The 21,301-nt window shown below is 44.0% G+C and overlaps 1 protein-coding gene across 1 annotated transcript; it reads left to right on the forward strand.

Annotated features, from left to right (window-relative positions):
* The first annotated feature begins 10,812 nt into the window (after positions 1-10,812).
* Positions 10,813-19,681, forward strand: gc2 (guanylyl cyclase 2). Its single transcript, XM_069172115.1, has 23 exons — positions 10,813-11,154; positions 11,381-11,509; positions 11,620-11,799; positions 11,911-12,028; positions 12,144-12,445; positions 12,568-12,699; positions 13,245-13,348; positions 13,463-13,581; positions 13,860-13,944; positions 14,081-14,177; positions 14,347-14,469; positions 14,850-14,930; positions 15,349-15,525; positions 15,655-15,811; positions 15,949-16,098; positions 16,564-16,712; positions 16,878-17,041; positions 17,148-17,340; positions 17,433-17,607; positions 17,757-17,855; positions 17,944-18,038; positions 18,122-18,201; positions 19,549-19,681. The coding sequence occupies exons 1-23, from the start codon at positions 10,813-10,815 to the stop codon at positions 19,679-19,681; spliced, it is 3,384 nt and encodes a 1,127-aa protein (XP_069028216.1).
* The last annotated feature ends 1,620 nt before the right edge of the window (positions 19,682-21,301 follow it).

Genomic DNA, 21,301 nt, shown 5'->3' on the forward strand with positions numbered 1-21,301 from the left:
ACGCTGCATTTCTGAATCCATGCAACTCCTTTACGAGTCCTAGTTTGATTGTAACTGTGACGACGTAAACTTTTCCACCGTAGCTCAGTCCGAACGATCCGAACTGGAGGTGTGATTGCACCTTTAACACGTTTCATCTCTAATGCTTTTGGGAGGGAAGGTTTTAGTGTTGTGAGGGGTTTATGTCGCTCCGGAGGCCTTTTCCTTCCCAACGAGAAGGAATTTGCGGGCGGGTCACGGGATTCTCGGGACCAAGACGAGACACCACGTTGAGCTTAAAGTGGCAGGAAACACGAGTCCCGAATTCACCGTCGTGTTCGTGGTTCAAAACCCAACAGTGTGAAAGAATTCATGGAATCAGTGCGGAAAAATCAGTTGGTGAGGAGTCGGGATCTCGCCCAAGTATGGAAAAAAGTTGGGGTGTATGTTGTTTGTACCATGTGTATTCTGTGTGTGTGTGTGTGTGTGTGTGTGTGTGTGTGTGTGTGTGTGTGTGTGCGTATGTGTGTTTTCTGCTGTTCTCATGACCTCTCCACTCACTGAAACACACACAAAATTCCCAGTAAAAGACAAATTCCTTCGCATCTGGAATTTCTTTCTTGGTCAATGAACCGCCACTCTAAACCCTTCGGCAGTACACGCACACGCACACGCACACACACACACACACACACACGCACACACACACAGAGAAGCACACACTTTAGAAATTGTCTGCTGACCCCAACTAGTGACCTTTTGCCCTCTGACCTTTTAAAAGCAGCGGGGCTTCATCAGAGTCTCGGAGAAAGCTGAGATGAAGATGAAGCCGCACTCCTGAGGATCCTGAGATGCCAAGACAAAGGTGTGTGTGTGTGTGTGTGTGTGTGTGTGTGTGTGTGTGTGTGTGTGTGTGTGTGTGTGCGTGTGAGAATGAAAACACATGGAAAGTATACTTAAAGTAGCAGAAAAGTAGGAGAAAATCTCATTTTCTGTCTCTCTCTCTCACACACACACACACACACACACACACACACATTTGTCTTTCTATCTTTGTGGGGACACTCACTGACAGCCTTGTACTATAAACTTAACCATCAAAACCAGCTGTCTAACATTAAGACTCAAAGACCCTTTCGAAAGTCTGTCCTCACTTTCCAAATTCACCCTCCCTCCCAAACTCATCACAATCTGGTCCTCACAAAGATACACACATGCACACACACACACACACACACACACGCACACACACACACACGCGCACAGACACACAGACACACACACACACACACACCGAGTCCGTCTTAAAGACCTTCTTCCTGTGTGCCACTGGAGCAAGTGTGCCTCCGTTCTCAGATGAATAAATGAGGAATTCCTTCCTTCTTCCCCTCGCTGCCAGTGATCTGCTCCGTAATGGACTTAATGTGAGTTTATTTGATGAATGAAGAGTTAATGGGACATTTAGGAGGCTGCATTTAGAAAAACGGAACCTCCGCTAGCTGCTCCCTTTTTGGGTAAGGACACGGAGAGCCGAGGTGAACGTCTGGGTTCCGTTTCAACAGGAAGAAAAATCTAAAATTACATCGGCATTCTTACTAAATGAACGGCTCTTACAATCCATAGTAATGCATCACATAAACGCAGCTGTTTGTCTTATTAAAAGAGCCAAAGCAAATCTCTGAGCTTATAATGGTGTCAAACAGAGCATCCTTGCTAATCCGTCCAAATGCACATGGGAGATAGAATTCAAAACCGTAGCCACATACACAGGGAGCCCTGCAGAAATAACCGGATTAAGCTCCTGAGGAGCCGCCACCGGCCCCTGCCGGCCTTTATGACCGTATAATCATTTCCCCAAGTACGCAGAAAACAGCAAGTACTCTAGAGAGGAAATAATTAGATTAATAAACAATCACCTGGCAACACTTACAAGCAATATAGAAAAACTTGAAGTACCTTAAAGTGCAATACCACAGATGGCCACTAGGGGCTGGCTCCAAAAAAACCTCCGGCCTCAATAGACTCCCGTTCAAAAAGCGTCCTCTTATTGCATGGAATACGAAATAAAAAAATTAATCAATATTTATATTATGGGCCTCAAATAGTGGCATTTTGGGGTTAATACGGATATCAATATAAATGAATATCAAGTTAATAGGCTATGAAGGAAGCTTGGAGAGTTGCCCTCCTTGCTCGGTGAATCCAGCCTCGTCCACAGATAAAACATATTGCAAATCATAATAACACATGTCTGACGCGAATATTACACGTTGGGAAAAACCTCTTTAAACGGACTAAACTTATATTTCTGTCAAGTCTAAATTTAACAAAATTTTCCACTTTACTCTCTTTACTAGCAACTTTTGGGTCCGAAGACCTTCGAGTAAAATTCATATCCATTCATAGTTTTTATTCATGATTATAATCCAGGAAAAATGAACAAAGCATTGACCGGTAGTGTGTGTGTGTGACTCTTGAGTCTTGTTTTTTTTCTGTGCACTGAAGAAATGAAAATCCCTTTGGGACAAGAAAACATCGCCGCATACCAGACTTTGCTGGGATTTGACCACACGTGCGTACGTTTGAAGTGTGATTTAATATTAGTTGGAGTTGGCAGACGGCGCTGCTTGTACAGAAATGTGAGCAGAGAACACAGGGGGAGGATTTAAGAGGGAGTTACACATGTCTAAGTCTATGGACACGCACGCTCATGCAGCTCATGCCAGTTGGTCAACCGGTGGCATATGGAAGTCATTCATCTTTCCAGGTAAGACAGAGAACAGAAAACCTTCCTCCAGTTCCCTAAAGTCTCCTTTACAGCGTTTAGTGTTTGACTTAAAGCGCTTCACTGGCAGCTGTTGGCTCTCACTGTTGAATGAAAACCTCAACTCATCTGTTGCTGAACATTCGGTTCACTCATGAGCTTGCTCGGCACAAACCTTTACTGCCCCAAAAAGAAAGCTTTCTGACAGAAATAGTAATAGTAATAGTAATTCCAGGATTCTGGTGCATTAAAGTCGGTTTCATGACTACACAAGCATGAGGGGAGAAACAAAATACTGGGGATGGACATTTCAAGCAAAAATACTATTCAAAATTTGCTCAGAACTATTCGATTATTTATCAACTATTTGCCTTCTTCTTTATGTTGTTTAACGTGGGTTTGCAGACAGCTTTTAGGTGGATTACCACCAACTTGTGACGGGAGTAACGCATTAAAACCAGGTGCTGGTAAAAACAGGAAAATCATGTCCCAATGCTGACAGCTGTACGGGCTAACAAAGGGACACCTTTACTCAGATCCGGGGTGACATGTAACAAATGTTCTTTTTTTTTTTTTGTTGACTTTTGGCGACAAAGACACAAGACGTTTAAATGTGGAAAGACTGGTGCCGGGAAAGCGAGAGCAAAGGCCAACACCCAATCTGACCTTTGGCATCGTGTTGCTGAAGTATGTGACTGTTGTATAAGTAACGACCATCTGGTGACCCGGTTCAGATGACGTCTATCTATTGTGAGTTTTGTACTTCATCAGAGGAGATGTTGAGCGGATGGTTTTGATACAACAGCAGACACGAGCGCAGGAGACTCGTGGAACAGCTTTTTAAAAACCACGCTTACTGTTGCCATGACAACAACAGTTGCATAACTTTAAAGAAGTCTTGACTTTTAACGCGCCAAACAGATAAAAAAAATTTTTTTATCTCTCCCTATAACCCCCGCCAAGTGGGTTTTTAGCTTCAGAGCCACAAAACATGACACTTAACCAAATGTGCAAGTAGAAAGAAAATAGAGAGGAAGAGAAAAACCCAGACTGAGATGAATGATGTCATCTTATCAGCCGCTAACCCCCCTCCCAGAGTACTCTTCTGGTGACCACTATGGGAAAGCACTTCATCAGCAGCAGCGTGGAGGACATAAACCAGCTGTGTGTGCATGCACGCGTGTGTGTGTGTGTGTGTGTGTGCGTGCGTGCGTGCGTGCGTGCGTGTGCGTGTGTGCGTGTGTGTGTGTGTTGGCTTGTTCGGTTATCTGTAAGGAGGCGGCAGGAAGTTAAGGTCGTGTCTGGAATGAAGTCGAGACCCTCGAACCAGAAAGGGAGCAAGAAAACAAAGGAGGTAGAGAGACAAACAGAGAGCGATCAATACGGTGAAAATGGCCGACTGTAAAGGCGAAAAAAATAAGCATTAAAGTGACGGAGAGCGTTGCCAGAAAACGGGGAGGAAGAGGAGAGGTGGAAGATAACAGGCGCTGAAGGGAGACAAAGTCAGGCAGATAAAACTAAGACATAGAAACAGGAAGATTATCAGTTGTTTGTCCAGACAGTAAAACAAACGAACACGTCTGCTTTCACCACAAGACAAGATAGGAAATATTTAGCTGCCCGACAACAGTAACATTATGAGTGGCAGCCAAATGCCAGCGAGAAAGGCCAGCGCTGCTTTTAGATGATAAAAATCAAGAACACCGCACATTTTCCTAAATCAGTCCCTAAGAGGGAGAGTTATATCTAGAACAAAGGAAAGAGGTGGCCATAAAAGGAGCCAAAAAGTCAAAAGAGGAACAAAAAAAAACAGTTTTTATAATCTGTAGTAAAAATGATATCCTAAAAAGGATTTAAACACGTGTAACCGTAGACTTTTATAACTTTTATGCTGTAAATCAACAATGACAGTGGAAAAATGACACAAAATGGGACCATAAAGGACGGAAACTGGGCTTTCTATCTTTCATGACTGGAGGATAATTCCAGTAGTTAGCAAAATGGCCGTCCCAGGTTGAAAATATCTTGTTTACTTTCAGTCGAACTCCACAACAAAAAAATGATTCATGCATAAATAGCGTTTCCTGAAAAGCTGCAGGGTTGCACTTTCTGCCCCGTCATTTTGTGTGACCTCGTTTTTATCCTGAGTCTCGACAACAGAGGTGGAAAGTAGCACCAACCCGTAGAGCCACAACGGGCATATTATCATGGGATGTGTCAGGTTGAACTAAATTAGAATAATCCTGAAACCACCAAGACCACTCGAGCAAAATGATGCATCATCTTTACGGCCCTCTTTTCATCAACAACACCCTGACGACGCCCTCCAACATGTTGACTGCTGCAAAAGAAGTTCTGATCTGCAATTTGTAAGTTCAGGGTTTGGTTGACCAGTTTCGGTCAGATGTTTTGTGACGCTACCTTCACCTTTGAGGTCCTCCTCAGTCAGTAAAGCAGCTCTTACATCGACTCAAAGGGTCAAATTGAATTCTTTTTTTTTTCACAAAAGATCGGACCTACATAAAAACACAAAGGCCAAATTTCCACTGCTGCGACTTTTCTTTATTTGGGTTTTCCACTGTTCCCCCTTGTAGTGGCATCGTGGTCGCATTGATTCTCTGTATTTGGCTGTTTGCCACTACGATAAGCAAAATGTATTTTTAGAATAGGGAGTTTTGGGAAATACCACAGAGTTCATGGATCTGCAGTGTTTTCATGTCACCTTTGGAAAACCAAAAGAGAGCAAGTGGAGCCGGTAGCAGCGGTGGAAAAGAGGCTAAAGACTCCTTGACGTAAGGGAGCAAAGGTTAAACAAATCATCTGGAGAAGAGGTAAAGTTTCTTAATGGCCTTGTTAAAGTACATCGTTACCCACCAGCTACTTCTCATGATTCATCAATTAAGCTGCTTTCCTTGAGAGCGATCCAGCACAGAGCAACACGGGATTTATGCTGATGAATCAAAAATCATGAACTTATCTGGAAAACAATGATGCGAGCCAAGATGACAGAGAGAAATCTGGAAAAGAAGCTGTTGATATATGTTTGGATATGAGGACCACAGCAGGAATCCTTTGCAAACGTAGAAACAAAGATCTGTGTGGACAAACTGTCCCTTCAGCCACTGTTGGTCCCTGAATGTCCCGCTTCGTCTCCAGAAACGCTGCGTGAGGTCAGGATGGCTGAGAGACACGGCGAGGCGGGGAGAGAGGAAATGGGAGGCTGAATGGGTTTCCCACTGGGAGCTTTGCGGCCAAAAATAGAGACAACAGACCTCAGATTTGTTGCTATGCAACGGCTACATGGGCGGCGTCTCGAGGCCACAGCGGCTAACGACTTAGCAAACTAGCAGGCGGGTAACGTAATGCAGGAAATTCAGTTTGGTTCGGTTTAGACAGGCTAAAATGTAATATTTTGGTTTTTATCAAATCAAATTAAATGACAAAAATTATATTATAATTATCAACAAAATACTAAAATGAAATCAACATCAGGTGCCAAAATGAACATGTCTCTGCACAGCTATAAGAAGCACATCACTTTTCGGAGGTATTTCTCAACATATACTGTCGTTCAAAGAGTTTTCCACCTGGTTGCATATATTTAATAAGCATGTGTCTACATTGAAACGTTGAGAAGATTTAAGGAGTTTAAAAAATTATTTTTCTTTTACCTACAATAGATCACCTGAAGTCATAAAACCACTGTGATATAACTCTCATGTCTGATCTCAGTCCCTCCTGGACAGTCTGTTTGCTTTATTCCTCAGTGGATATTATACCCAAAAAAAATACAAAAAAAAATGGAATCATTGCAGGAAATTCTTTAGAAAATGTGAATTCTCAAGGTGAACAAAAAGGTTTTCATGATATATTGTAGATGAGTGCTGTCTCTGTGTTTTCCATAAGTTAAGAGGGAGATTAGAAAGAAGTTTTAGAGATCCTCTAGTTGCCATAACAAATAAACAGCAACCACGACAACTTTGTGTGAGTGTTTTTGTGTGCTAGACAGCCACTTGTACTGGCAGCCTCCTCGCTATCTGGTGGAGTGAAATGAAGCCGAAGAAATTCAACCATCACAGACAGGAGAAAGAGAAATACAGGAATCATGTTCTTGTGTGCTTCTGTGAGAAACAAACTTTTGAATTTGGCCTTTTCCGGCCAAATCATTACGTCATCACGCCTCTAACTTTCCATCTCTCCAAGATAAACATGCCGACATGGGAGGATGAGTCACGCTCGCTGATTTATCAAACATATCCTTCAGGGAAGAGGAAATTCTTTGAGTGAGGTTGTCTCTGAAGTTCACTTCACTGACACAGTAAAAGTAAATTTCCTTGGTGAAGTTTTTTGAGCTGCGGAGCGTCGTGTTGTGACCTCCAACACTTTGAAATGTTCTTTTTAAACCTGCGTGTGGTTTCCATTGGGTGGTAGGGCTTGTTCTTTTTTCCTATTCATTCTCATTTCTCATTCATGTCACTCTTCTTTTCTGACTTTTCATCATCGCTGCCTTGATGTGGCTTCAAATTACAGCCACCATCAGATAAGTCAGAGTTTTAGACTGACTGAGGCCCACTGAGAGAAAAGAAAGGCACTGAATGGATGTTTCAACACGAGCCAATGTGAAATTTAAATATACTAATGTACAAGAAGCATTTATACTGGGGAATGAATCCTGTCCCCCGTACTACCGCTTGTTCGTTAATAACATAAATATTCACATAAAGATTCCCTAAATAAATTCCCTGAAATTGTTTGCACAATAAATTTTGCAAGGAGGACGTCATAGTAAATATTTACATAAAGTAAATGTAACCGTCTTAAATAAGGTTGATATTGTGGATGAATGGGCCCATTAAGTGACAACAAAAGCTCTTTCTTTCTTTTTCCACTAACAGATGTTGCCCACGATCTATATTTATGTGATATGCAGCATGCTTATTATCATAGGAAGCGATACATATTAGTCATTATCAGTAAGTGTTTTGTTTTTTTAAATACAATTTTTTTTGTCAAATCTTTGCTAATTTTTATCACAAAAAAACTCACTTAGAAATTCTCACATAGTTTGTTTGGTTTGGGGGCTTTTCGTCCTTTAAAAGCCACTTATATCCAACAAGGCCTCCAGAGGCAGCGTTGTGTCAGCTTGAAGGCCTGTATGTATGCAGCTGCTGTCGCCACTGATGGAATGTAAAAAACTAGTTTCGTCCCATCTACGTCCGCCGCGGCCCCTGCAACCCCCCTCCAACCCCCCTCCAACCCTCCTCCAACCCCCCTCCAAACCCCCTCCAACCCTCCTCCAACCCCCCTCCAAACCCCCCTCCGACCTGTCCACCTCTGCACGCCGCGGTGCCGGTCAGTCTTGAGAACGAGGGGCCCTCCGTCAGCGCCCGCCAAGTGGCCGTTTCATTAAGATAAGTGCCATTCAGAAAAGAGGGAGGTCGTGATCGATTCAAAGAGTTACTTATGGCAGAGACTGTCAACACCTGGATATAAGGGGACCGTTTGAATGGCATAGTGACCTCGGGTTGAACTCTGCTGTAGACTTGCGTCAGTCTTCATCAGCCACTGATTCCAAACGGAGGTCTTATAATGACAACTAAACCGTCTCCAAGGTGATGGAGCCGACCATAAAGGATGTAAATTGCTCTCATAGCCTATTATGTTTCATTTGTGTACCATCAATCATGTGAAAGGAGTTTTTGAAAGTGTGTTGAATCAGCATGTCTTTCATCAGCATGACTCTATTAGCATGTGCGCTGGCTGGTCAGGACTTCACATCTGGACTGATTTGTTTTGGGTTTTGCAAGAGTTGAGTTTAGAGAAAGAAATTATAATAACGCGGTGTAACTTTATTATGTAAACACGTTGGAAAGATGCCTTTGGCTTAAATCCCCTCTAAGATAAAGCACACGGCAGATATCTGTTTATAAAGCTACAAACCTTTAAACAGAAACGTATTTTAATTTGCCTTGATGTTGCTTTTAGCTTAATTTGCTTTTGATATTTCGAGGAAAGTTTTTCCATGTGTATTTGAATCCAAACGTGACGGTGAACCTGGCAAAGAAACACAGCAATATGGTGAGTGAGATAATCTACTTAAATCTGTCAACTCAATAAAAAAAGGCCAAAGCAATGACATTTTGCCTGTAGAAATGTGCAGGCGCCACATTGTGCAATAACTTTTATCACCCTCGCACACTGAATGGGGGAGACTCAGTGGAGCCAAAAAAAAAAAACCTGGCAGAATCTGCTTCATGTTGGCTCCAGTCTGGGTTTGAAGAAGTACCACTGTTGTTTTGTTTTTTAACTGAAAACTCCAACAGAGGACGGACTGGGGCGATCGGCTGTTGTTTCTGTATCGTGCTGCCCTCTAGCTTTCAGAGGAGCTCCGCACTGTGCGTGGAAATACAGTACATATATACTTCTATTTATTAACTGAAAAATGAAGTTTTGTCGAACAAGGTTTGTTTAAATTTAACAGAACGGGTGGATATGAATGTAAACATCAATAAAAAAATACAAAATATACCGAATTATAATCTTATAGAAGTTTAAAGTGCCGATCGTCCATGTAATTTGTTTATTTGTTGTTTATAACAGGAGTGCTGGCAGTTGTTTTTTTTACCTCACACTTTCAGAAATTGTTGTCAAATAAATACTTATAAATAGCATAAAAATGTATGTAATCGAATTATTTTTAAATGTTCAAATAGCCTACTAGTTTGAACATTTAACAAAATGAAACTCAATAGCTGTATTCTTAAATGTAACAAATGTAAGTAATTCATTGTTCAATATTTAATCTATAAAAGTTTACATTTTTTGGTTTTAAAGTTTTTAAGTTAAAGTTGTCATAGTTAAATCAAAACTAATAATGGCATCACATGTTGAGGAAACTTGTATTAAAATAATAGGAAAGGAAAAGTTTTTTTCACACAAATACTCCTCACAAAAGTCCATAAAAAAGGACATTTTTTAAAATGAATCACAGACTGCAGCTAATATGTATGAAAATATAACATTTCAATGATGATGATAACGAGCATCACTTTCTCCTCCACTACTCAGTCAGTGCAGTTTACAGCTACAAAGGTCCTGATTGGATTTGATATAATCTGACAGGACAGGTCACACACTCGTTCCAGGTCGTCTCTGACACACTGAACCTCCTGCAGACACACCAACTGACTTCCACGTCTGTATTCTCATAATGCAGTGACAGCGTTTGTTCAGTGACGACGAAGAAGTGATTACAGGACATCGTTTTGGGACCTAAACTAAAAGGAGAAGTGATGAAACGAGTCGTTACTGTGGATCTTTGGTGCAGAAGATTTGCCCTGGAGGGACGAAACACCCGTCCATCTCATCAATGCACGGTAGGAACCCTTAAATAAAACTAATTATGACCTTAACCCTAACCCTAGATACAGAGAGAGGAGAAAATATAAAGTCCACGTACGTCAGTCAGCAAACAAAACTGGGACTGAAGTTAGAGACATTAAATAAAAAAATCTATACAGCAGGATCCCCGAGGTTCATAAATCCTCTAAAAACTGCAGAATCTAAGAGTCCAAATGTTTTCAGGCTGTTTTAATGCCATGAAATGACAACTTTTCTTCTGCATAGTCTTGGACATGAGGATTATGATCCAGTACAGGTATGAGAGGGTCACACCAGATAATCCTGTTGTAGCTGACTGAGCCAGGAACAGTCTCACCGTTTAAAGTAACTAAAACTACTCCTGCATGATACTGAGCTCGATTTTCTCTTAGAGAGAAAAAGGAGAAAAGAAGTTCTGAATCGGAGCTTAGTTTGATTGATTTTTAAATTACAATGGTGACTTCGATTTTAAGGAAACTCAAATATCGTCAGGTCGAGAACAAGATTGGTCTTCCTAGAAAACGTAGGACGTCACATGACAGGAAGGTTTAGGGGAAGTAGATAAAACCAATATTATAATCCAATATTTCGTTACTTATTTAAATGTTTCATTTCAGGGGAGCAGCACCTTCACCTTCAGACCGTCTTCACCCATCGTCCTGTGAGCTCCGGAGGTGGCGAGCCTCGAGATGCGACAACAACGCCGTGCCTTCGTCTCCTTGCCTCGAATATGGAAGCAGACATCTCCTGACGTCTACCGTTTCTCCTTCCCTCATCGTCCTCCCTCCTCTCCTCTTCCTCCCTCCTACCGTGGCCTCCTGAGGTTCCTCCTGGTTCTGCTGGCCTGCCTGTGTTTCCTACCCGTCCCAGCAGGGGCAGCCTGGTTCCGGGTTGGGGTGGTGGGACCGTGGGGGTGTGACCCTCTCTTTGCCAAGGCCCGTCCCAGCGTGGCGGCTCAGCTCGCCGTCAACCGCATCAACAGGGACCCGTCGCTGGCCTACGCTGTGACCTTCGACTATGTGGTGCTGCAGGTAGCGCGCAACTAACCTCAACTTCATCCTCCTTAAGTCCAGTAGATCCATCAGCTTCATGTGCGCTGCGATCTATAAATCCTTTAATTCACACAGTTTAACATCTGTGTACAAAAAAACAAAAAACAAAGCGAAGTATCTGACGTAGAACTTTGACCTGTGTTTTTCTGATGGGCTTTAATCGGTGTGCGGATGATTGACCGCCTGATTGGATATCTTTCTTCAGGAGCCGTGTGAGACGTCGAGGGCACTGAAGGGGTTTGTGGGTTTCCACACAAAAGCCTCCGGGTACATTGGACCCGTCAACCCAGGCTACTGTGATGCTGCTTCAATGCTGAGCAAAGGCTGGAACAAAGTAGGTTGGCACTTTGGGGGAAGTGTATTTTTAGGTGCGTCTGTGTGCACATTAGAAATGTGAAGAAACTGAATGTTTTCCTGGAGAGACATCTTCATTTCCTCTTCCAGGCATTGTTTCCTTGGGGTTGTGTCGGCTACGAATTGGACGATGTTCGAAGCCACCCGACCTTTGCTCGCTCCATGGCGAGGCCCACCTGGGTGCTACTCAGCATCCTGAGCTACTTCAGGTGGGCCCACGTTGCCATCATTTCTTCCTCAGAGGACATCTGGGTGGACACAGCTACCAAGGTTTGAATTTCCTTATTTCCTCCAGCTTTTGGTTTTGAGTTGCAGGGCAGATATTGTACATCTGTGAGTTCATACGTTTCCTTTTGGCTTGCGTTTCTCCGTCTTGTCCAGGTGGCTGACTCCCTGAGGAGCCATGGCATGGCGGTCAGACTGGTCAGTTTTATGGAGAACACACCTCACGGCATCAGACGAACTCTGGCCAAGCTCCGCAAGATGAGAGAAATACGAGGTCAGCGCCGGTTTGACCACGGTGGAATTAACTCACCATGTATAATGTGGATGTAATCTTTTCAGGTAGTTATTAGACATAAAATGCTGAAGCTGAGTGTCGTGTCTTCTCCCAGTTGTGATCCTCTGCATGCACTCGGCGCTGATTGGCGGCACGGTCCAGAAGCTCCTCCTGGAGACCGCCTACGACATGCAGATGATCGACGGCTCGCTGGTGTTCGTGCCCTACGACGCGCTGCTCTACAGCCTGCCCTACCGCAACGTGACCTTCCCGGTTCTGAAGAGCAACAGCAAATTTCTGCGGGCCTACGACGCCGTGCTGACCGTCACCATCGACTCGCCCGAGGCGTCCTTCTACGAGGCCTACACGGAGGCCATGGAGAGCGGAGAGGTGGCGAGGACGCTAAAACCACAGCAGGTGAGCCACGGAAGCAACGATGTCGGAAACGATGGGTTTTTGTTTTTTGCAGCTGAAGCTGAGATGTGTGTGTGTGTGTGTGTGTGTGTGTGTGTGTGTGTGTGTGTTTGTGTGTGCTGCAGGTGTCTCCTCTCTTTGGTACCATCTACAACTCAATCCTGTTCATGGCTCACGCAGTGCATCGTGTTCGGGAGTCCAGGGAGTGGATGTCCGGAGGAAACCTGGCACGATACACCAACAACCTGGACTTCCAGGTACAGAGAGCTCCGGGAAATCAAATCATACTGAGTGTTCAGGACTTAGAAAAATTGGAGAAGGATATCCTCCAGTACAACGTGGGGAAAATAGATTTGTGTTCAGTCTCTAGACGAACGTCCAAACAGTAGAAAAGTGCTGTTTTTCAGGGTACTGAGTCTTCCATACAAAGGTAAAAGTGTGTGAAGGATAATTTGGTAAATATTGCATTGTTTGAAGGCAAATACAAAATATGAAATAGCCTCGACAACGTACTAAGAAGGTGGAAGCCAAATGACAAAGTCAAAAGTAATTTGGTGTCTGAATTGTACGTAAAAGTGTTCCACGTTAAATTATTTCTGCATCTTGTTTTTTCCGTGATACATCCCCTTGTTGGATTTTCTTAAGTTATTTCATAACATTCCTCTCCAGCTCTGTTTAGATGGTACTCCTAAATAATTGTGTAAAACTCCTTTTCTGTTTGGTTTAACTTTCCTGGCGCGATAAAATGACAAAAGCCCAATAAAATGGACCCTTGTAGACACCCAGCTGGTTTCCGTTGCAGGGCTTCAGCCATCCAATGAAAACCAACAGCTCCGGAGCAGCTCTGCTCGACTACCTCATACTGGACACGGACGGATTCTCCTGGGAGCTGAGGCCAACATACAGGTATGAAACGGCTGAGATCAGGTGTTCAGACATGAGAGTGACGCCTGGCGGGAGAAAGCTTGAACCCGTGCAGATGGAGCTCAGAAATGAACCACTGATCAAACTGCTTGACAGGATCAACACGGAGGGCGGGATGGTTCGCTTCCTGGGTCGAGAGATCCACTTCCCTCGAGGTTCCGGACCCAGGAGAGACGCCTCCTGCTGGTTTACACCCGGAGTCATCTGCTCAGGGGGTGAGGAGCGAACACACATCCAGGAGTTCTGGATGTTTTCATTTATCGAGCGGATCTTTAACAAAGATCTCTATGAACAAACTTTCCTGTCTGTGCAATCCCCCAAAAATTTGTTCGAGTTAATTCATTTCAGTAGAAGACTTTCGTGTCAGTTTTAGATGCACACTCGCTTTCACAACGCAGCTATTGGATTTTAGTGGTTAGTTATTCAAGTTCTCGTGAGCTCTTTCGACAGCAGCTCCTTTGCTGACGAAGGAACTCCTCTTTCTCTTTTGCAGGTATAGATCTGTACTCGACCATCAGCATGTTCCTTGGGGCGATCTTCGCCTCCTTTTCCTGTGTGGCTTTCATTTACTGCATCAGGTACGAAGTCAGCAGGATAACTTAAAGCCTGTTGGTCTAAAGGTCTAAAGATTACAAATATTTCCAGGTTGAAAGTGAAGAAGTTATGAGGTTGGTACTGCAGCACTGACAACCTTTCTTGTCTCATGTTGCCTAGGCGACGCGTCAATCAGATCCGACTGGTCAGAGGTCCCAACAAGATCTTGCTGACTCTGGCTGATGTCACATTCATAAACCCGTCGCTTAGCAACAAGGTCAGCCTTTCTCTGGCACCCTGCTTTTCTTTGTTCTAAAAGTAACACTATGCAAGTTGTTTTGGTCATTTTAGATGTATTAATTAAATCCACAGTCTGGTTGTTTTTGGTGTTACGGAGGTTAAAACTGGTTCAAACTTGAAAACTAGAAACACTTTGCTCTCTGCAGAAGCTGAGTATGGACGGCAGCAAGGCCAGCGGTGTGAAGAGTGTGTCTGAACACAGTGTCGTTTCACCAGTCTCCACCCAATCCCCGGCCACCTACGAAAACTCCAATGTCGTCATATTTGAGGTGAAACAGTCAGTTTGAGATTTAAAGTAGAATGCTTTACACATTTTAAAGAAACAGTCAAAGATGTGAAAAAAAAGAAAAGAAAAGTGGTCAACAGTCTGAGACAGTCACAAAACACGCACACCAATGGTTCAGCATGGAGGCATTCAAATATGGCCCCCATTGATTCAAGATTCCTCCTTGGTGCACACTCTGAACTCCAGTCTGCAACTGACTCAAACTTTTGACTGTTTTGTTATATTTTATCAACCTTAATTCTTCAATTCCAGTGCAAAGAAACAACAACCCTAAAAGTGAAAAGGGTACACTTACTGTATGTGGCAGCGTCAGCTGAGTTTAGTAGCTTGAAAAAGATGCGTAATGTGGTTTCTCTCCACCAGGGGGACTGGGCGTGGCTGAAGAGACTTCCTGACGGGTCCTTTAGCAGAATCAACCCCAAAACCAGCAATCTGTTCGAACTGGTACGTGACATTGCTGAGACAAAAAACAAACATATTTAGTTTAAAGAATATTACATTTACACCCAAGCATGATTTTTAATTTACTTTATTGTTTTGCCCAAAGCACCCCAAAAAAATCAGAATGTAGTTATATACTGATGACACTGTGTTGGTTGCAAAGATGCAGATTGATTTATAAAATATGTTAAAGGCTTGAGTTAGATTTAGAGTTCACAATTATTATTGGCCAAGAGAGGCTGCTGCCATATTTTCTCTTTCTGAGCTATATTGTAAATACTACTAAAGATCCATTTATGGAGTTGTATATTAAGATTTTCCTTGTCATCCAGTTGTTGTCGCTGTCTCAAGTCTTGTGAGCCCATATTGGCTGGGCAACACAAAAAAATGAAAAGTCAAATCCAACTGTTTCTATCTGCAGATGAAGGACATGCGTCACGAGAACATCAACCCTTTCCTGGGCTTCTTTCATGACTGCGGCGTGTTCGCCACCGTGACCGAGTTCTGCTCCAGAGGCAGCCTGGAGGACCTGCTGCTGAACGACGACGTCAAGCTGGACTGGATGTTCAAGTCGTCCCTGTTGCTGGATCTAATTAAGGTGAATGTCGGAGCAGGAGTAGATGGGAGGAACGTGGCGTGTGATATTTGTAGGGCAGCAAATTACCGGGCCCCTCAAGATAAGATAAAAAAAAAAAAAAAAAAAGCAGAAATGTGTTTTCTCTTTCAGGGTATGAAGTACCTCCACCACCGTGGAGTGTCGCACACCCGTCTGAAGTCCCGTAACTGTGTGGTGGACGGACGTTTCGTCCTCAAAGTCACAGACTACAGCTACAACGAGGTCCTGGAGGCTCAGAGGTTCCCCTACATCGAACCAAGTCCAGACGGTGAGGCGCGTTGTGTACCGAGGTCCAGCTCTGCAGAGAGTTTTGCAACCTAAAGTGGTGCATTGGACGTCGTGCTGCAGATCTTTTGCACGAGTTGTCACTGCAGAAGAGAGCTCATGCACTTCTGCGTGTTCCAGAGATGCTGTGGACGGCTCCAGAGATCCTGAGGAGCGGGCAGCCGGGCTTCCACGGGACTCTACACGGCGACGTGTACAGCTTCGCCATCATCATGCAGGAGGTGGTGATCAGAGGACCTCCCTTCTGCATGCTGGAACTCTCCGATGCAGGCAAGACACCGACAAACTCCCGCAAACCGGAGACTTCAGCGCCGTAGACGTTCATTCTTGGCATTTTTATCAACCCTCCAAATGTTGTTTTTGTGAAGTTTACGATTATTACATTTATTAAAATTTTTACGATTTTAAGCTTTCAGCTGACGTGCATTCAGTTTCCTAGGATGAGCAATAGCTTTGCTGCAAGCATGGCTACAAGCTCTTCATCGTATTTGGAGCTTCAGGGTTGCACACTAAAATAATGTATTGTTTGCCTTCAGTCTTGTAAAGGCATCCATGTACATCTATGTAATCTCTACGTGGATATGATATTCAACTTCTGGAGACCATGAATGTCTGAAGTTAATACTTTCTATCACTGAAATAGTTGTCAAGAAGTTTCACTGGATCAAAGCGTCTGACTGAATGATCAATATTAGCATCTCGAACACGACAGTTGGTGTGTCTTTGTGTTTTTAGAAATAATAGAGAAGCTCCGCAAGCCTCCTCCTCTGTGTCGTCCGGTGGTCAGTCCGGACTACGCTCCGCCAGAGTGCATCCAGCTGATGAAACAGTGCTGGAACGAACAGCCAGAAAAAAGGCCGGCCTTTGAAGAAATCTTCGACCAGGTACATTGAATCGGACGTTAATTTATGGTTTCTGATTCAGACGCTGAAATGTTTCTATTGTTTTGGACTACAAAGCATCGTTTTTGTTTTGACAAAGTTTGAGACGTTTTTCGGGTAACTGGTGGTTTTTAGGGTGTTTCTTGTCACGTTCTTTTTTCCTTTAAGTTTAAGAACATCAACAAGGGCAAGAAGACCAACATCATCGACTCCATGCTGAGGATGTTAGAGCAGTACTCGTCTAATCTGGAGGAGCTGATCAGAGAGCGAACTGAGGAGCTGGAGATCGAGAAACAGAAGACGGAGAAGCTGCTGACCCAAATGCTGCCTCCGTAAGTAAATTAAAACGTGCAGCGAATGCAAAGCCTGCAAAAAATAATAAATTATTACTTTGGCTGGGCGTACATTTCAAATTTGTGTTGTTTTTTTTGACTCCAGGTCTGTGGCTGAGGCTTTAAAGGTGGGCGGGACGGTTGAACCAGAATATTTCGACCACGTCACGCTTTATTTCAGCGACATCGTCGGCTTCACCACCATCTCGGCCAACAGCGAACCCATAGAGGTGGTCGACCTCCTCAACGACCTCTACACGATCTTCGACGCCATCATAGGAAACCACGATGTCTACAAGGTGACTTTTTTTTTTGTCCATTTCTGTGGTGTTTTCAGGCAATAAATCTCATTTCACGACGTTGTCGCTTATTGTCTTCCGTTCTGCTCCAGGTGGAGACGATAGGTGATGCTTACATGGTGGCGTCGGGTCTTCCCGTCTCCAACGGCAACCGCCACGCCGCAGAAATAGCCAACATGGCTCTTGACATCCTGAGCGCTGTGGGAACCTTTAAAATGAGGCACATGCCTGACGTTCCTGTCAGGATACGGATCGGACTGCACACAGGTGAGGAACCAAGGGAAGTTTCACGGCATTTTGCTACTGACACGACATTCGAACGACGTGAAGGTGTCCGCCAAAGGTTGCTTCTGCTGCTGCCGGCGGTCACACGGATGATAAAAAGCGACTGAAACACGACTTTCTGTGTGTGGTAGGTCCATGTGTAGCTGGAGTGGTGGGTCTCACGATGCCTCGCTACTGCCTGTTTGGAGACACGGTGACCACCGCCTCTCGGATGGAGTCCAGCGGGATGCGTAAGCTACAGACATCCAGTCGAAAAAGTAGGAGTGGGAGATTACCTGAATATGGAAATGATCATGTCCGCTTTGTTTTTTTCTGCAGCCTACAGGATCCACGTCCACCAGAGTACGGTGAAGGTCCTGCGGGAGCTAAATCTCGGCTACAAGGTGGAGCTGAGAGGCAGGACGGAAGTCCGGGTACAAGCCTTCAAATGATTATTACAACATGATGAGATGAAGAGACGACGCAGTCGCTCATTGTCTCACCGTCTCTTTCTCAGGGGAAAGGAATAGAGGAGACGTACTGGCTGGTAGGGAGAGAAGGATTCACCAAACCTCTGCCTGTTCCTCCAGAACTGAAGTCCAGGTAACAACAAATGTCCTTTCACCTCCTTCTGAGTTCCCCTTTTTCCTCTTTTTACCCCCCCCCACGTCCTCATTTCCTCCCAACCAGCACCAAGTCCTGCACTGGTCTGCCCACCAAATTAGGATAGATGTCCCAGTACTGACTACATTCAAAAGGCTGTAGGTCATAGTACTGTAATGCACATATACTACAGTATACGTGTGTGTGTGTGTGTGTGTGTGTGTGTGTGTGTGTGTGTGTGTGTGTGTGTGTGTGTGTGTGTGTGTGTGTGTGTGTGTGTGTGTGCTGTGATCATGCTGTTCCGCTTCGTCTCAACAGGCAAATGGCCCACGGGCTGCAGATGGCCGAGATAGCCCAGTACAAGAAACTGAAAGCCGAGAAACAACAACAGGAACTACTTGCAAAGAAGAAAAACTGAGGTAATGTTATGCATTATGAAAAAAAAATGTATAACATTATTGGCTTGGTCGGCAACGTCCTTTGTGCAAATATAGTTTGGCGACGAACCGTCTGCAGGTGTTGCTGCGGTTTGTTAGCATTTTGTTGCATCTTAAAAACTGGACCCGTTCAAAGTTTAGGAAGAAATCCTGGCAACAAGAAGCAGCTGGTCATAAAAAAGAGTTCTGGTGCAACGGCTCTCATCCCTCGTTATTCTTCAGAATTATTGGAGATATAGAAAACTGTCCAAGTGGGAAAGAAATGTAACATCTGAGTGTACATTTCTTCCGTTTTGCTGTTGGCTCTTTTCTTACAGTTTCCTGCTGAAGGTTTTCAACAGCAGATTTCTTGTGAGGTTTTGAAATGGGTCGTGTTTGCAGTCAAGATACAAGCGAATGCAAACAAAAGCAGCAACATCTAAAGTCGGTTGGAGGGGCGGATGTGGGGATTTTGTCCAGAAAATGAAAAAGAAACCTTTTTTTGTCACTGACAAAACTCAGTTCTTCTACTTCACAAGTTTTTTTTGTGTTTTTTTTTTTTAAAGAAATTGTCACGGCTGCTGGCGCTCGAAAACCTCTTATCAACTTCAGGTCTTCACACCTTCAGTGGAAAACCAGCTGAGGGGGAAAATCTTTCCAAAACCACCTAATCTGACTGTTATCAGACTGAATAGACGGTTACGATCGGACTTCTGTCCCAAATATACGCGGTGTGATCAAAATGTTCAGAAAGCGTTCCGGTTGCTAATGAACGCAGCGTGCTTGGAGCTGCGGGACACAATAACCTTCTTAAGTGTTCAAAGTTATGTCACGAGATTTTACTTCTCGAGAATAAAATATTTCCTTTCCTATTTTGCATTAATTGTCTCTCCGTCTTGCCTCCTGACTCTCTCCTCCGCATCAGCGTCGCCCCGAGCAAGTCGAAGAACGTGAAGCAGGCTTTTCACAAGGCGGTGAAGAAGATCGCTCACGTCCGCGTCCTGACTCAGCTCTTCTTGCAGGAGGACGAAGGCAACGTCATGATGACGCATCACTGACCGAGCTGTAATTCACAACTTTTCCTGAAGTGGCGCTCTGGTCGGATTTATCTGTGAAGCCGTGAGCCAGAGCGCCGTCACGGACCTCCGAGAGCACAACGCCTGAAACTCCTCACTGGGAAATCATCCCCACATCTCGCCGCCCACCGAGTTAGCAGCAGGAGGACGAGGCTCGTGTCGCCATGCCTGTCTGGTCTGTGTGTATTAGCTGCACGAGCTGTGGAGATGAAGCCCGACGTGGAAGTGTGTTTGGTGGCCGACGGCTGGTGACTCAGCAAAGCGGGGATCTGCAGAAACGGCCAGTCAGCAGCAGAAGAACGCAGCTAATCTCCCTTCATTTCCTCCTCCTTCGTTTCGAGGAAGAGGAGACCTGAGGAGGAGGAGGAGGAGGAGGATGGAGGATGGAGGAGAGGATATTAGAAAAGACACCCCCAGTAATATAAACTATGTTTAGGTAGGTCGTATTGGTGGCCAATTTTGGCCTTCTTTGGACAATGAAGAGTAGAGAGGTGACAGGAAATGACGTCATTCAAAAAAAATCACCTCAAACACGGCAATATTTTGTCAGTATTGATTAATCTGGTGGTCGTTTTTATCTGTAGATTGATCACATATTTGGTCAAAAAATAGAGAAAAGTTACATCTTCTACTTCTACTAATAAACACTTGATTAAACGATATCAGCACCCAAAAAAAAAGCCCAGAAATAAGCATCAGTTGCAAATGTAGGTTGGTTCTGTGCAACTTGTACATTAAGTTCCAGTGCAGTGCAGCTGTAATCTTTAGCTTTAATTCAATTATTGAAGTTTGAATCTGAATCTGAGGGCTCATCATGTTGATTTTTTTTTTCTTCAACGTTTTCCCATCTTGTAGCTGTGGTGTTGTTTTTTTGTTGACCTGACTTGTACTGATGTAAATATCATCCATATACAAGTGAAGTTTTATTTTGTACTCGTAGTTGAAAATAATCCTGAAAGTACAGCATGCGAGACACTCTGATTTATCTTATAATTAATGTTCTAACCAAACCTGCCTGATAAAACAACCGCAATAAAGTCGTTTTGGTGCTTGTAAATATTCTCGTCTTCACCCTGAGATGTTTCTAAAGAGGCCCACGGCGCCCCCTGGTGGTCACACGGAGAATAAACTCTTCTTCAGGCCACAGATGGCGTCCTGGGTGCTCTGGGGGATTATCCCTGCTCATCCTCACCGTGTGTGTGTGTGTGTGTGTGTGTGTGTGTGTGTCCATAGAGGCATCTTAAAGCACTCTTTACTGTACTCACACACACACACACACACACACACACACACACACGCATGTGCATGCTGTTTCCGGTCGGATACGTCAGGTGACATGTAGCACGCAGCGTCGTAAAAACTTAAATTTGTTCACTTATAAAAGCGCACTTACACACTTCATACATTTACAGCGCATATTGAAGTAATGCACTTGAAAAATCTCAAAGAAAGTTATATTTGTTATCATTGTATTCGGGTCGTGGGGAGTTTATCACTTTCATTAGGTCAAACGTTTTCAGGTTTTATATTTGGTTTCTGAACGCTTTGAACTTACAGAAGGATGAACTTCCTCGGCTCTTCACCTCAGAGGTGTTTATCTAT

Source organism: Embiotoca jacksoni, unplaced genomic scaffold (assembly GCF_022577435.1).
Source record: "Embiotoca jacksoni isolate LCO1_2020_lvr unplaced genomic scaffold, fEmbJac1.0.p SCAF_51, whole genome shotgun sequence".
Classification (NCBI taxonomy): Eukaryota; Metazoa; Chordata; class Actinopteri; family Embiotocidae; genus Embiotoca; species Embiotoca jacksoni.

Excerpts from the sequence above, each read along its gene's own strand:
- gc2 (XM_069172115.1), top strand. The coding sequence starts at position 10,813 with ATGCGACAACAACGCCGTGCCTTCGTCTCCTTGCCTCGAATATGGAAG. Across the intron at positions 16,099-16,563 it reads GCTGGAACTCTCCGATGCAG|AAATAATAGAGAAGCTCCGC; the intron begins GCAAGACACCGA and ends TTGTGTTTTTAG. Across the intron at positions 18,039-18,121 it reads GAGGCAGGACGGAAGTCCGG|GGGAAAGGAATAGAGGAGAC; the intron begins GTACAAGCCTTC and ends TCTCTTTCTCAG.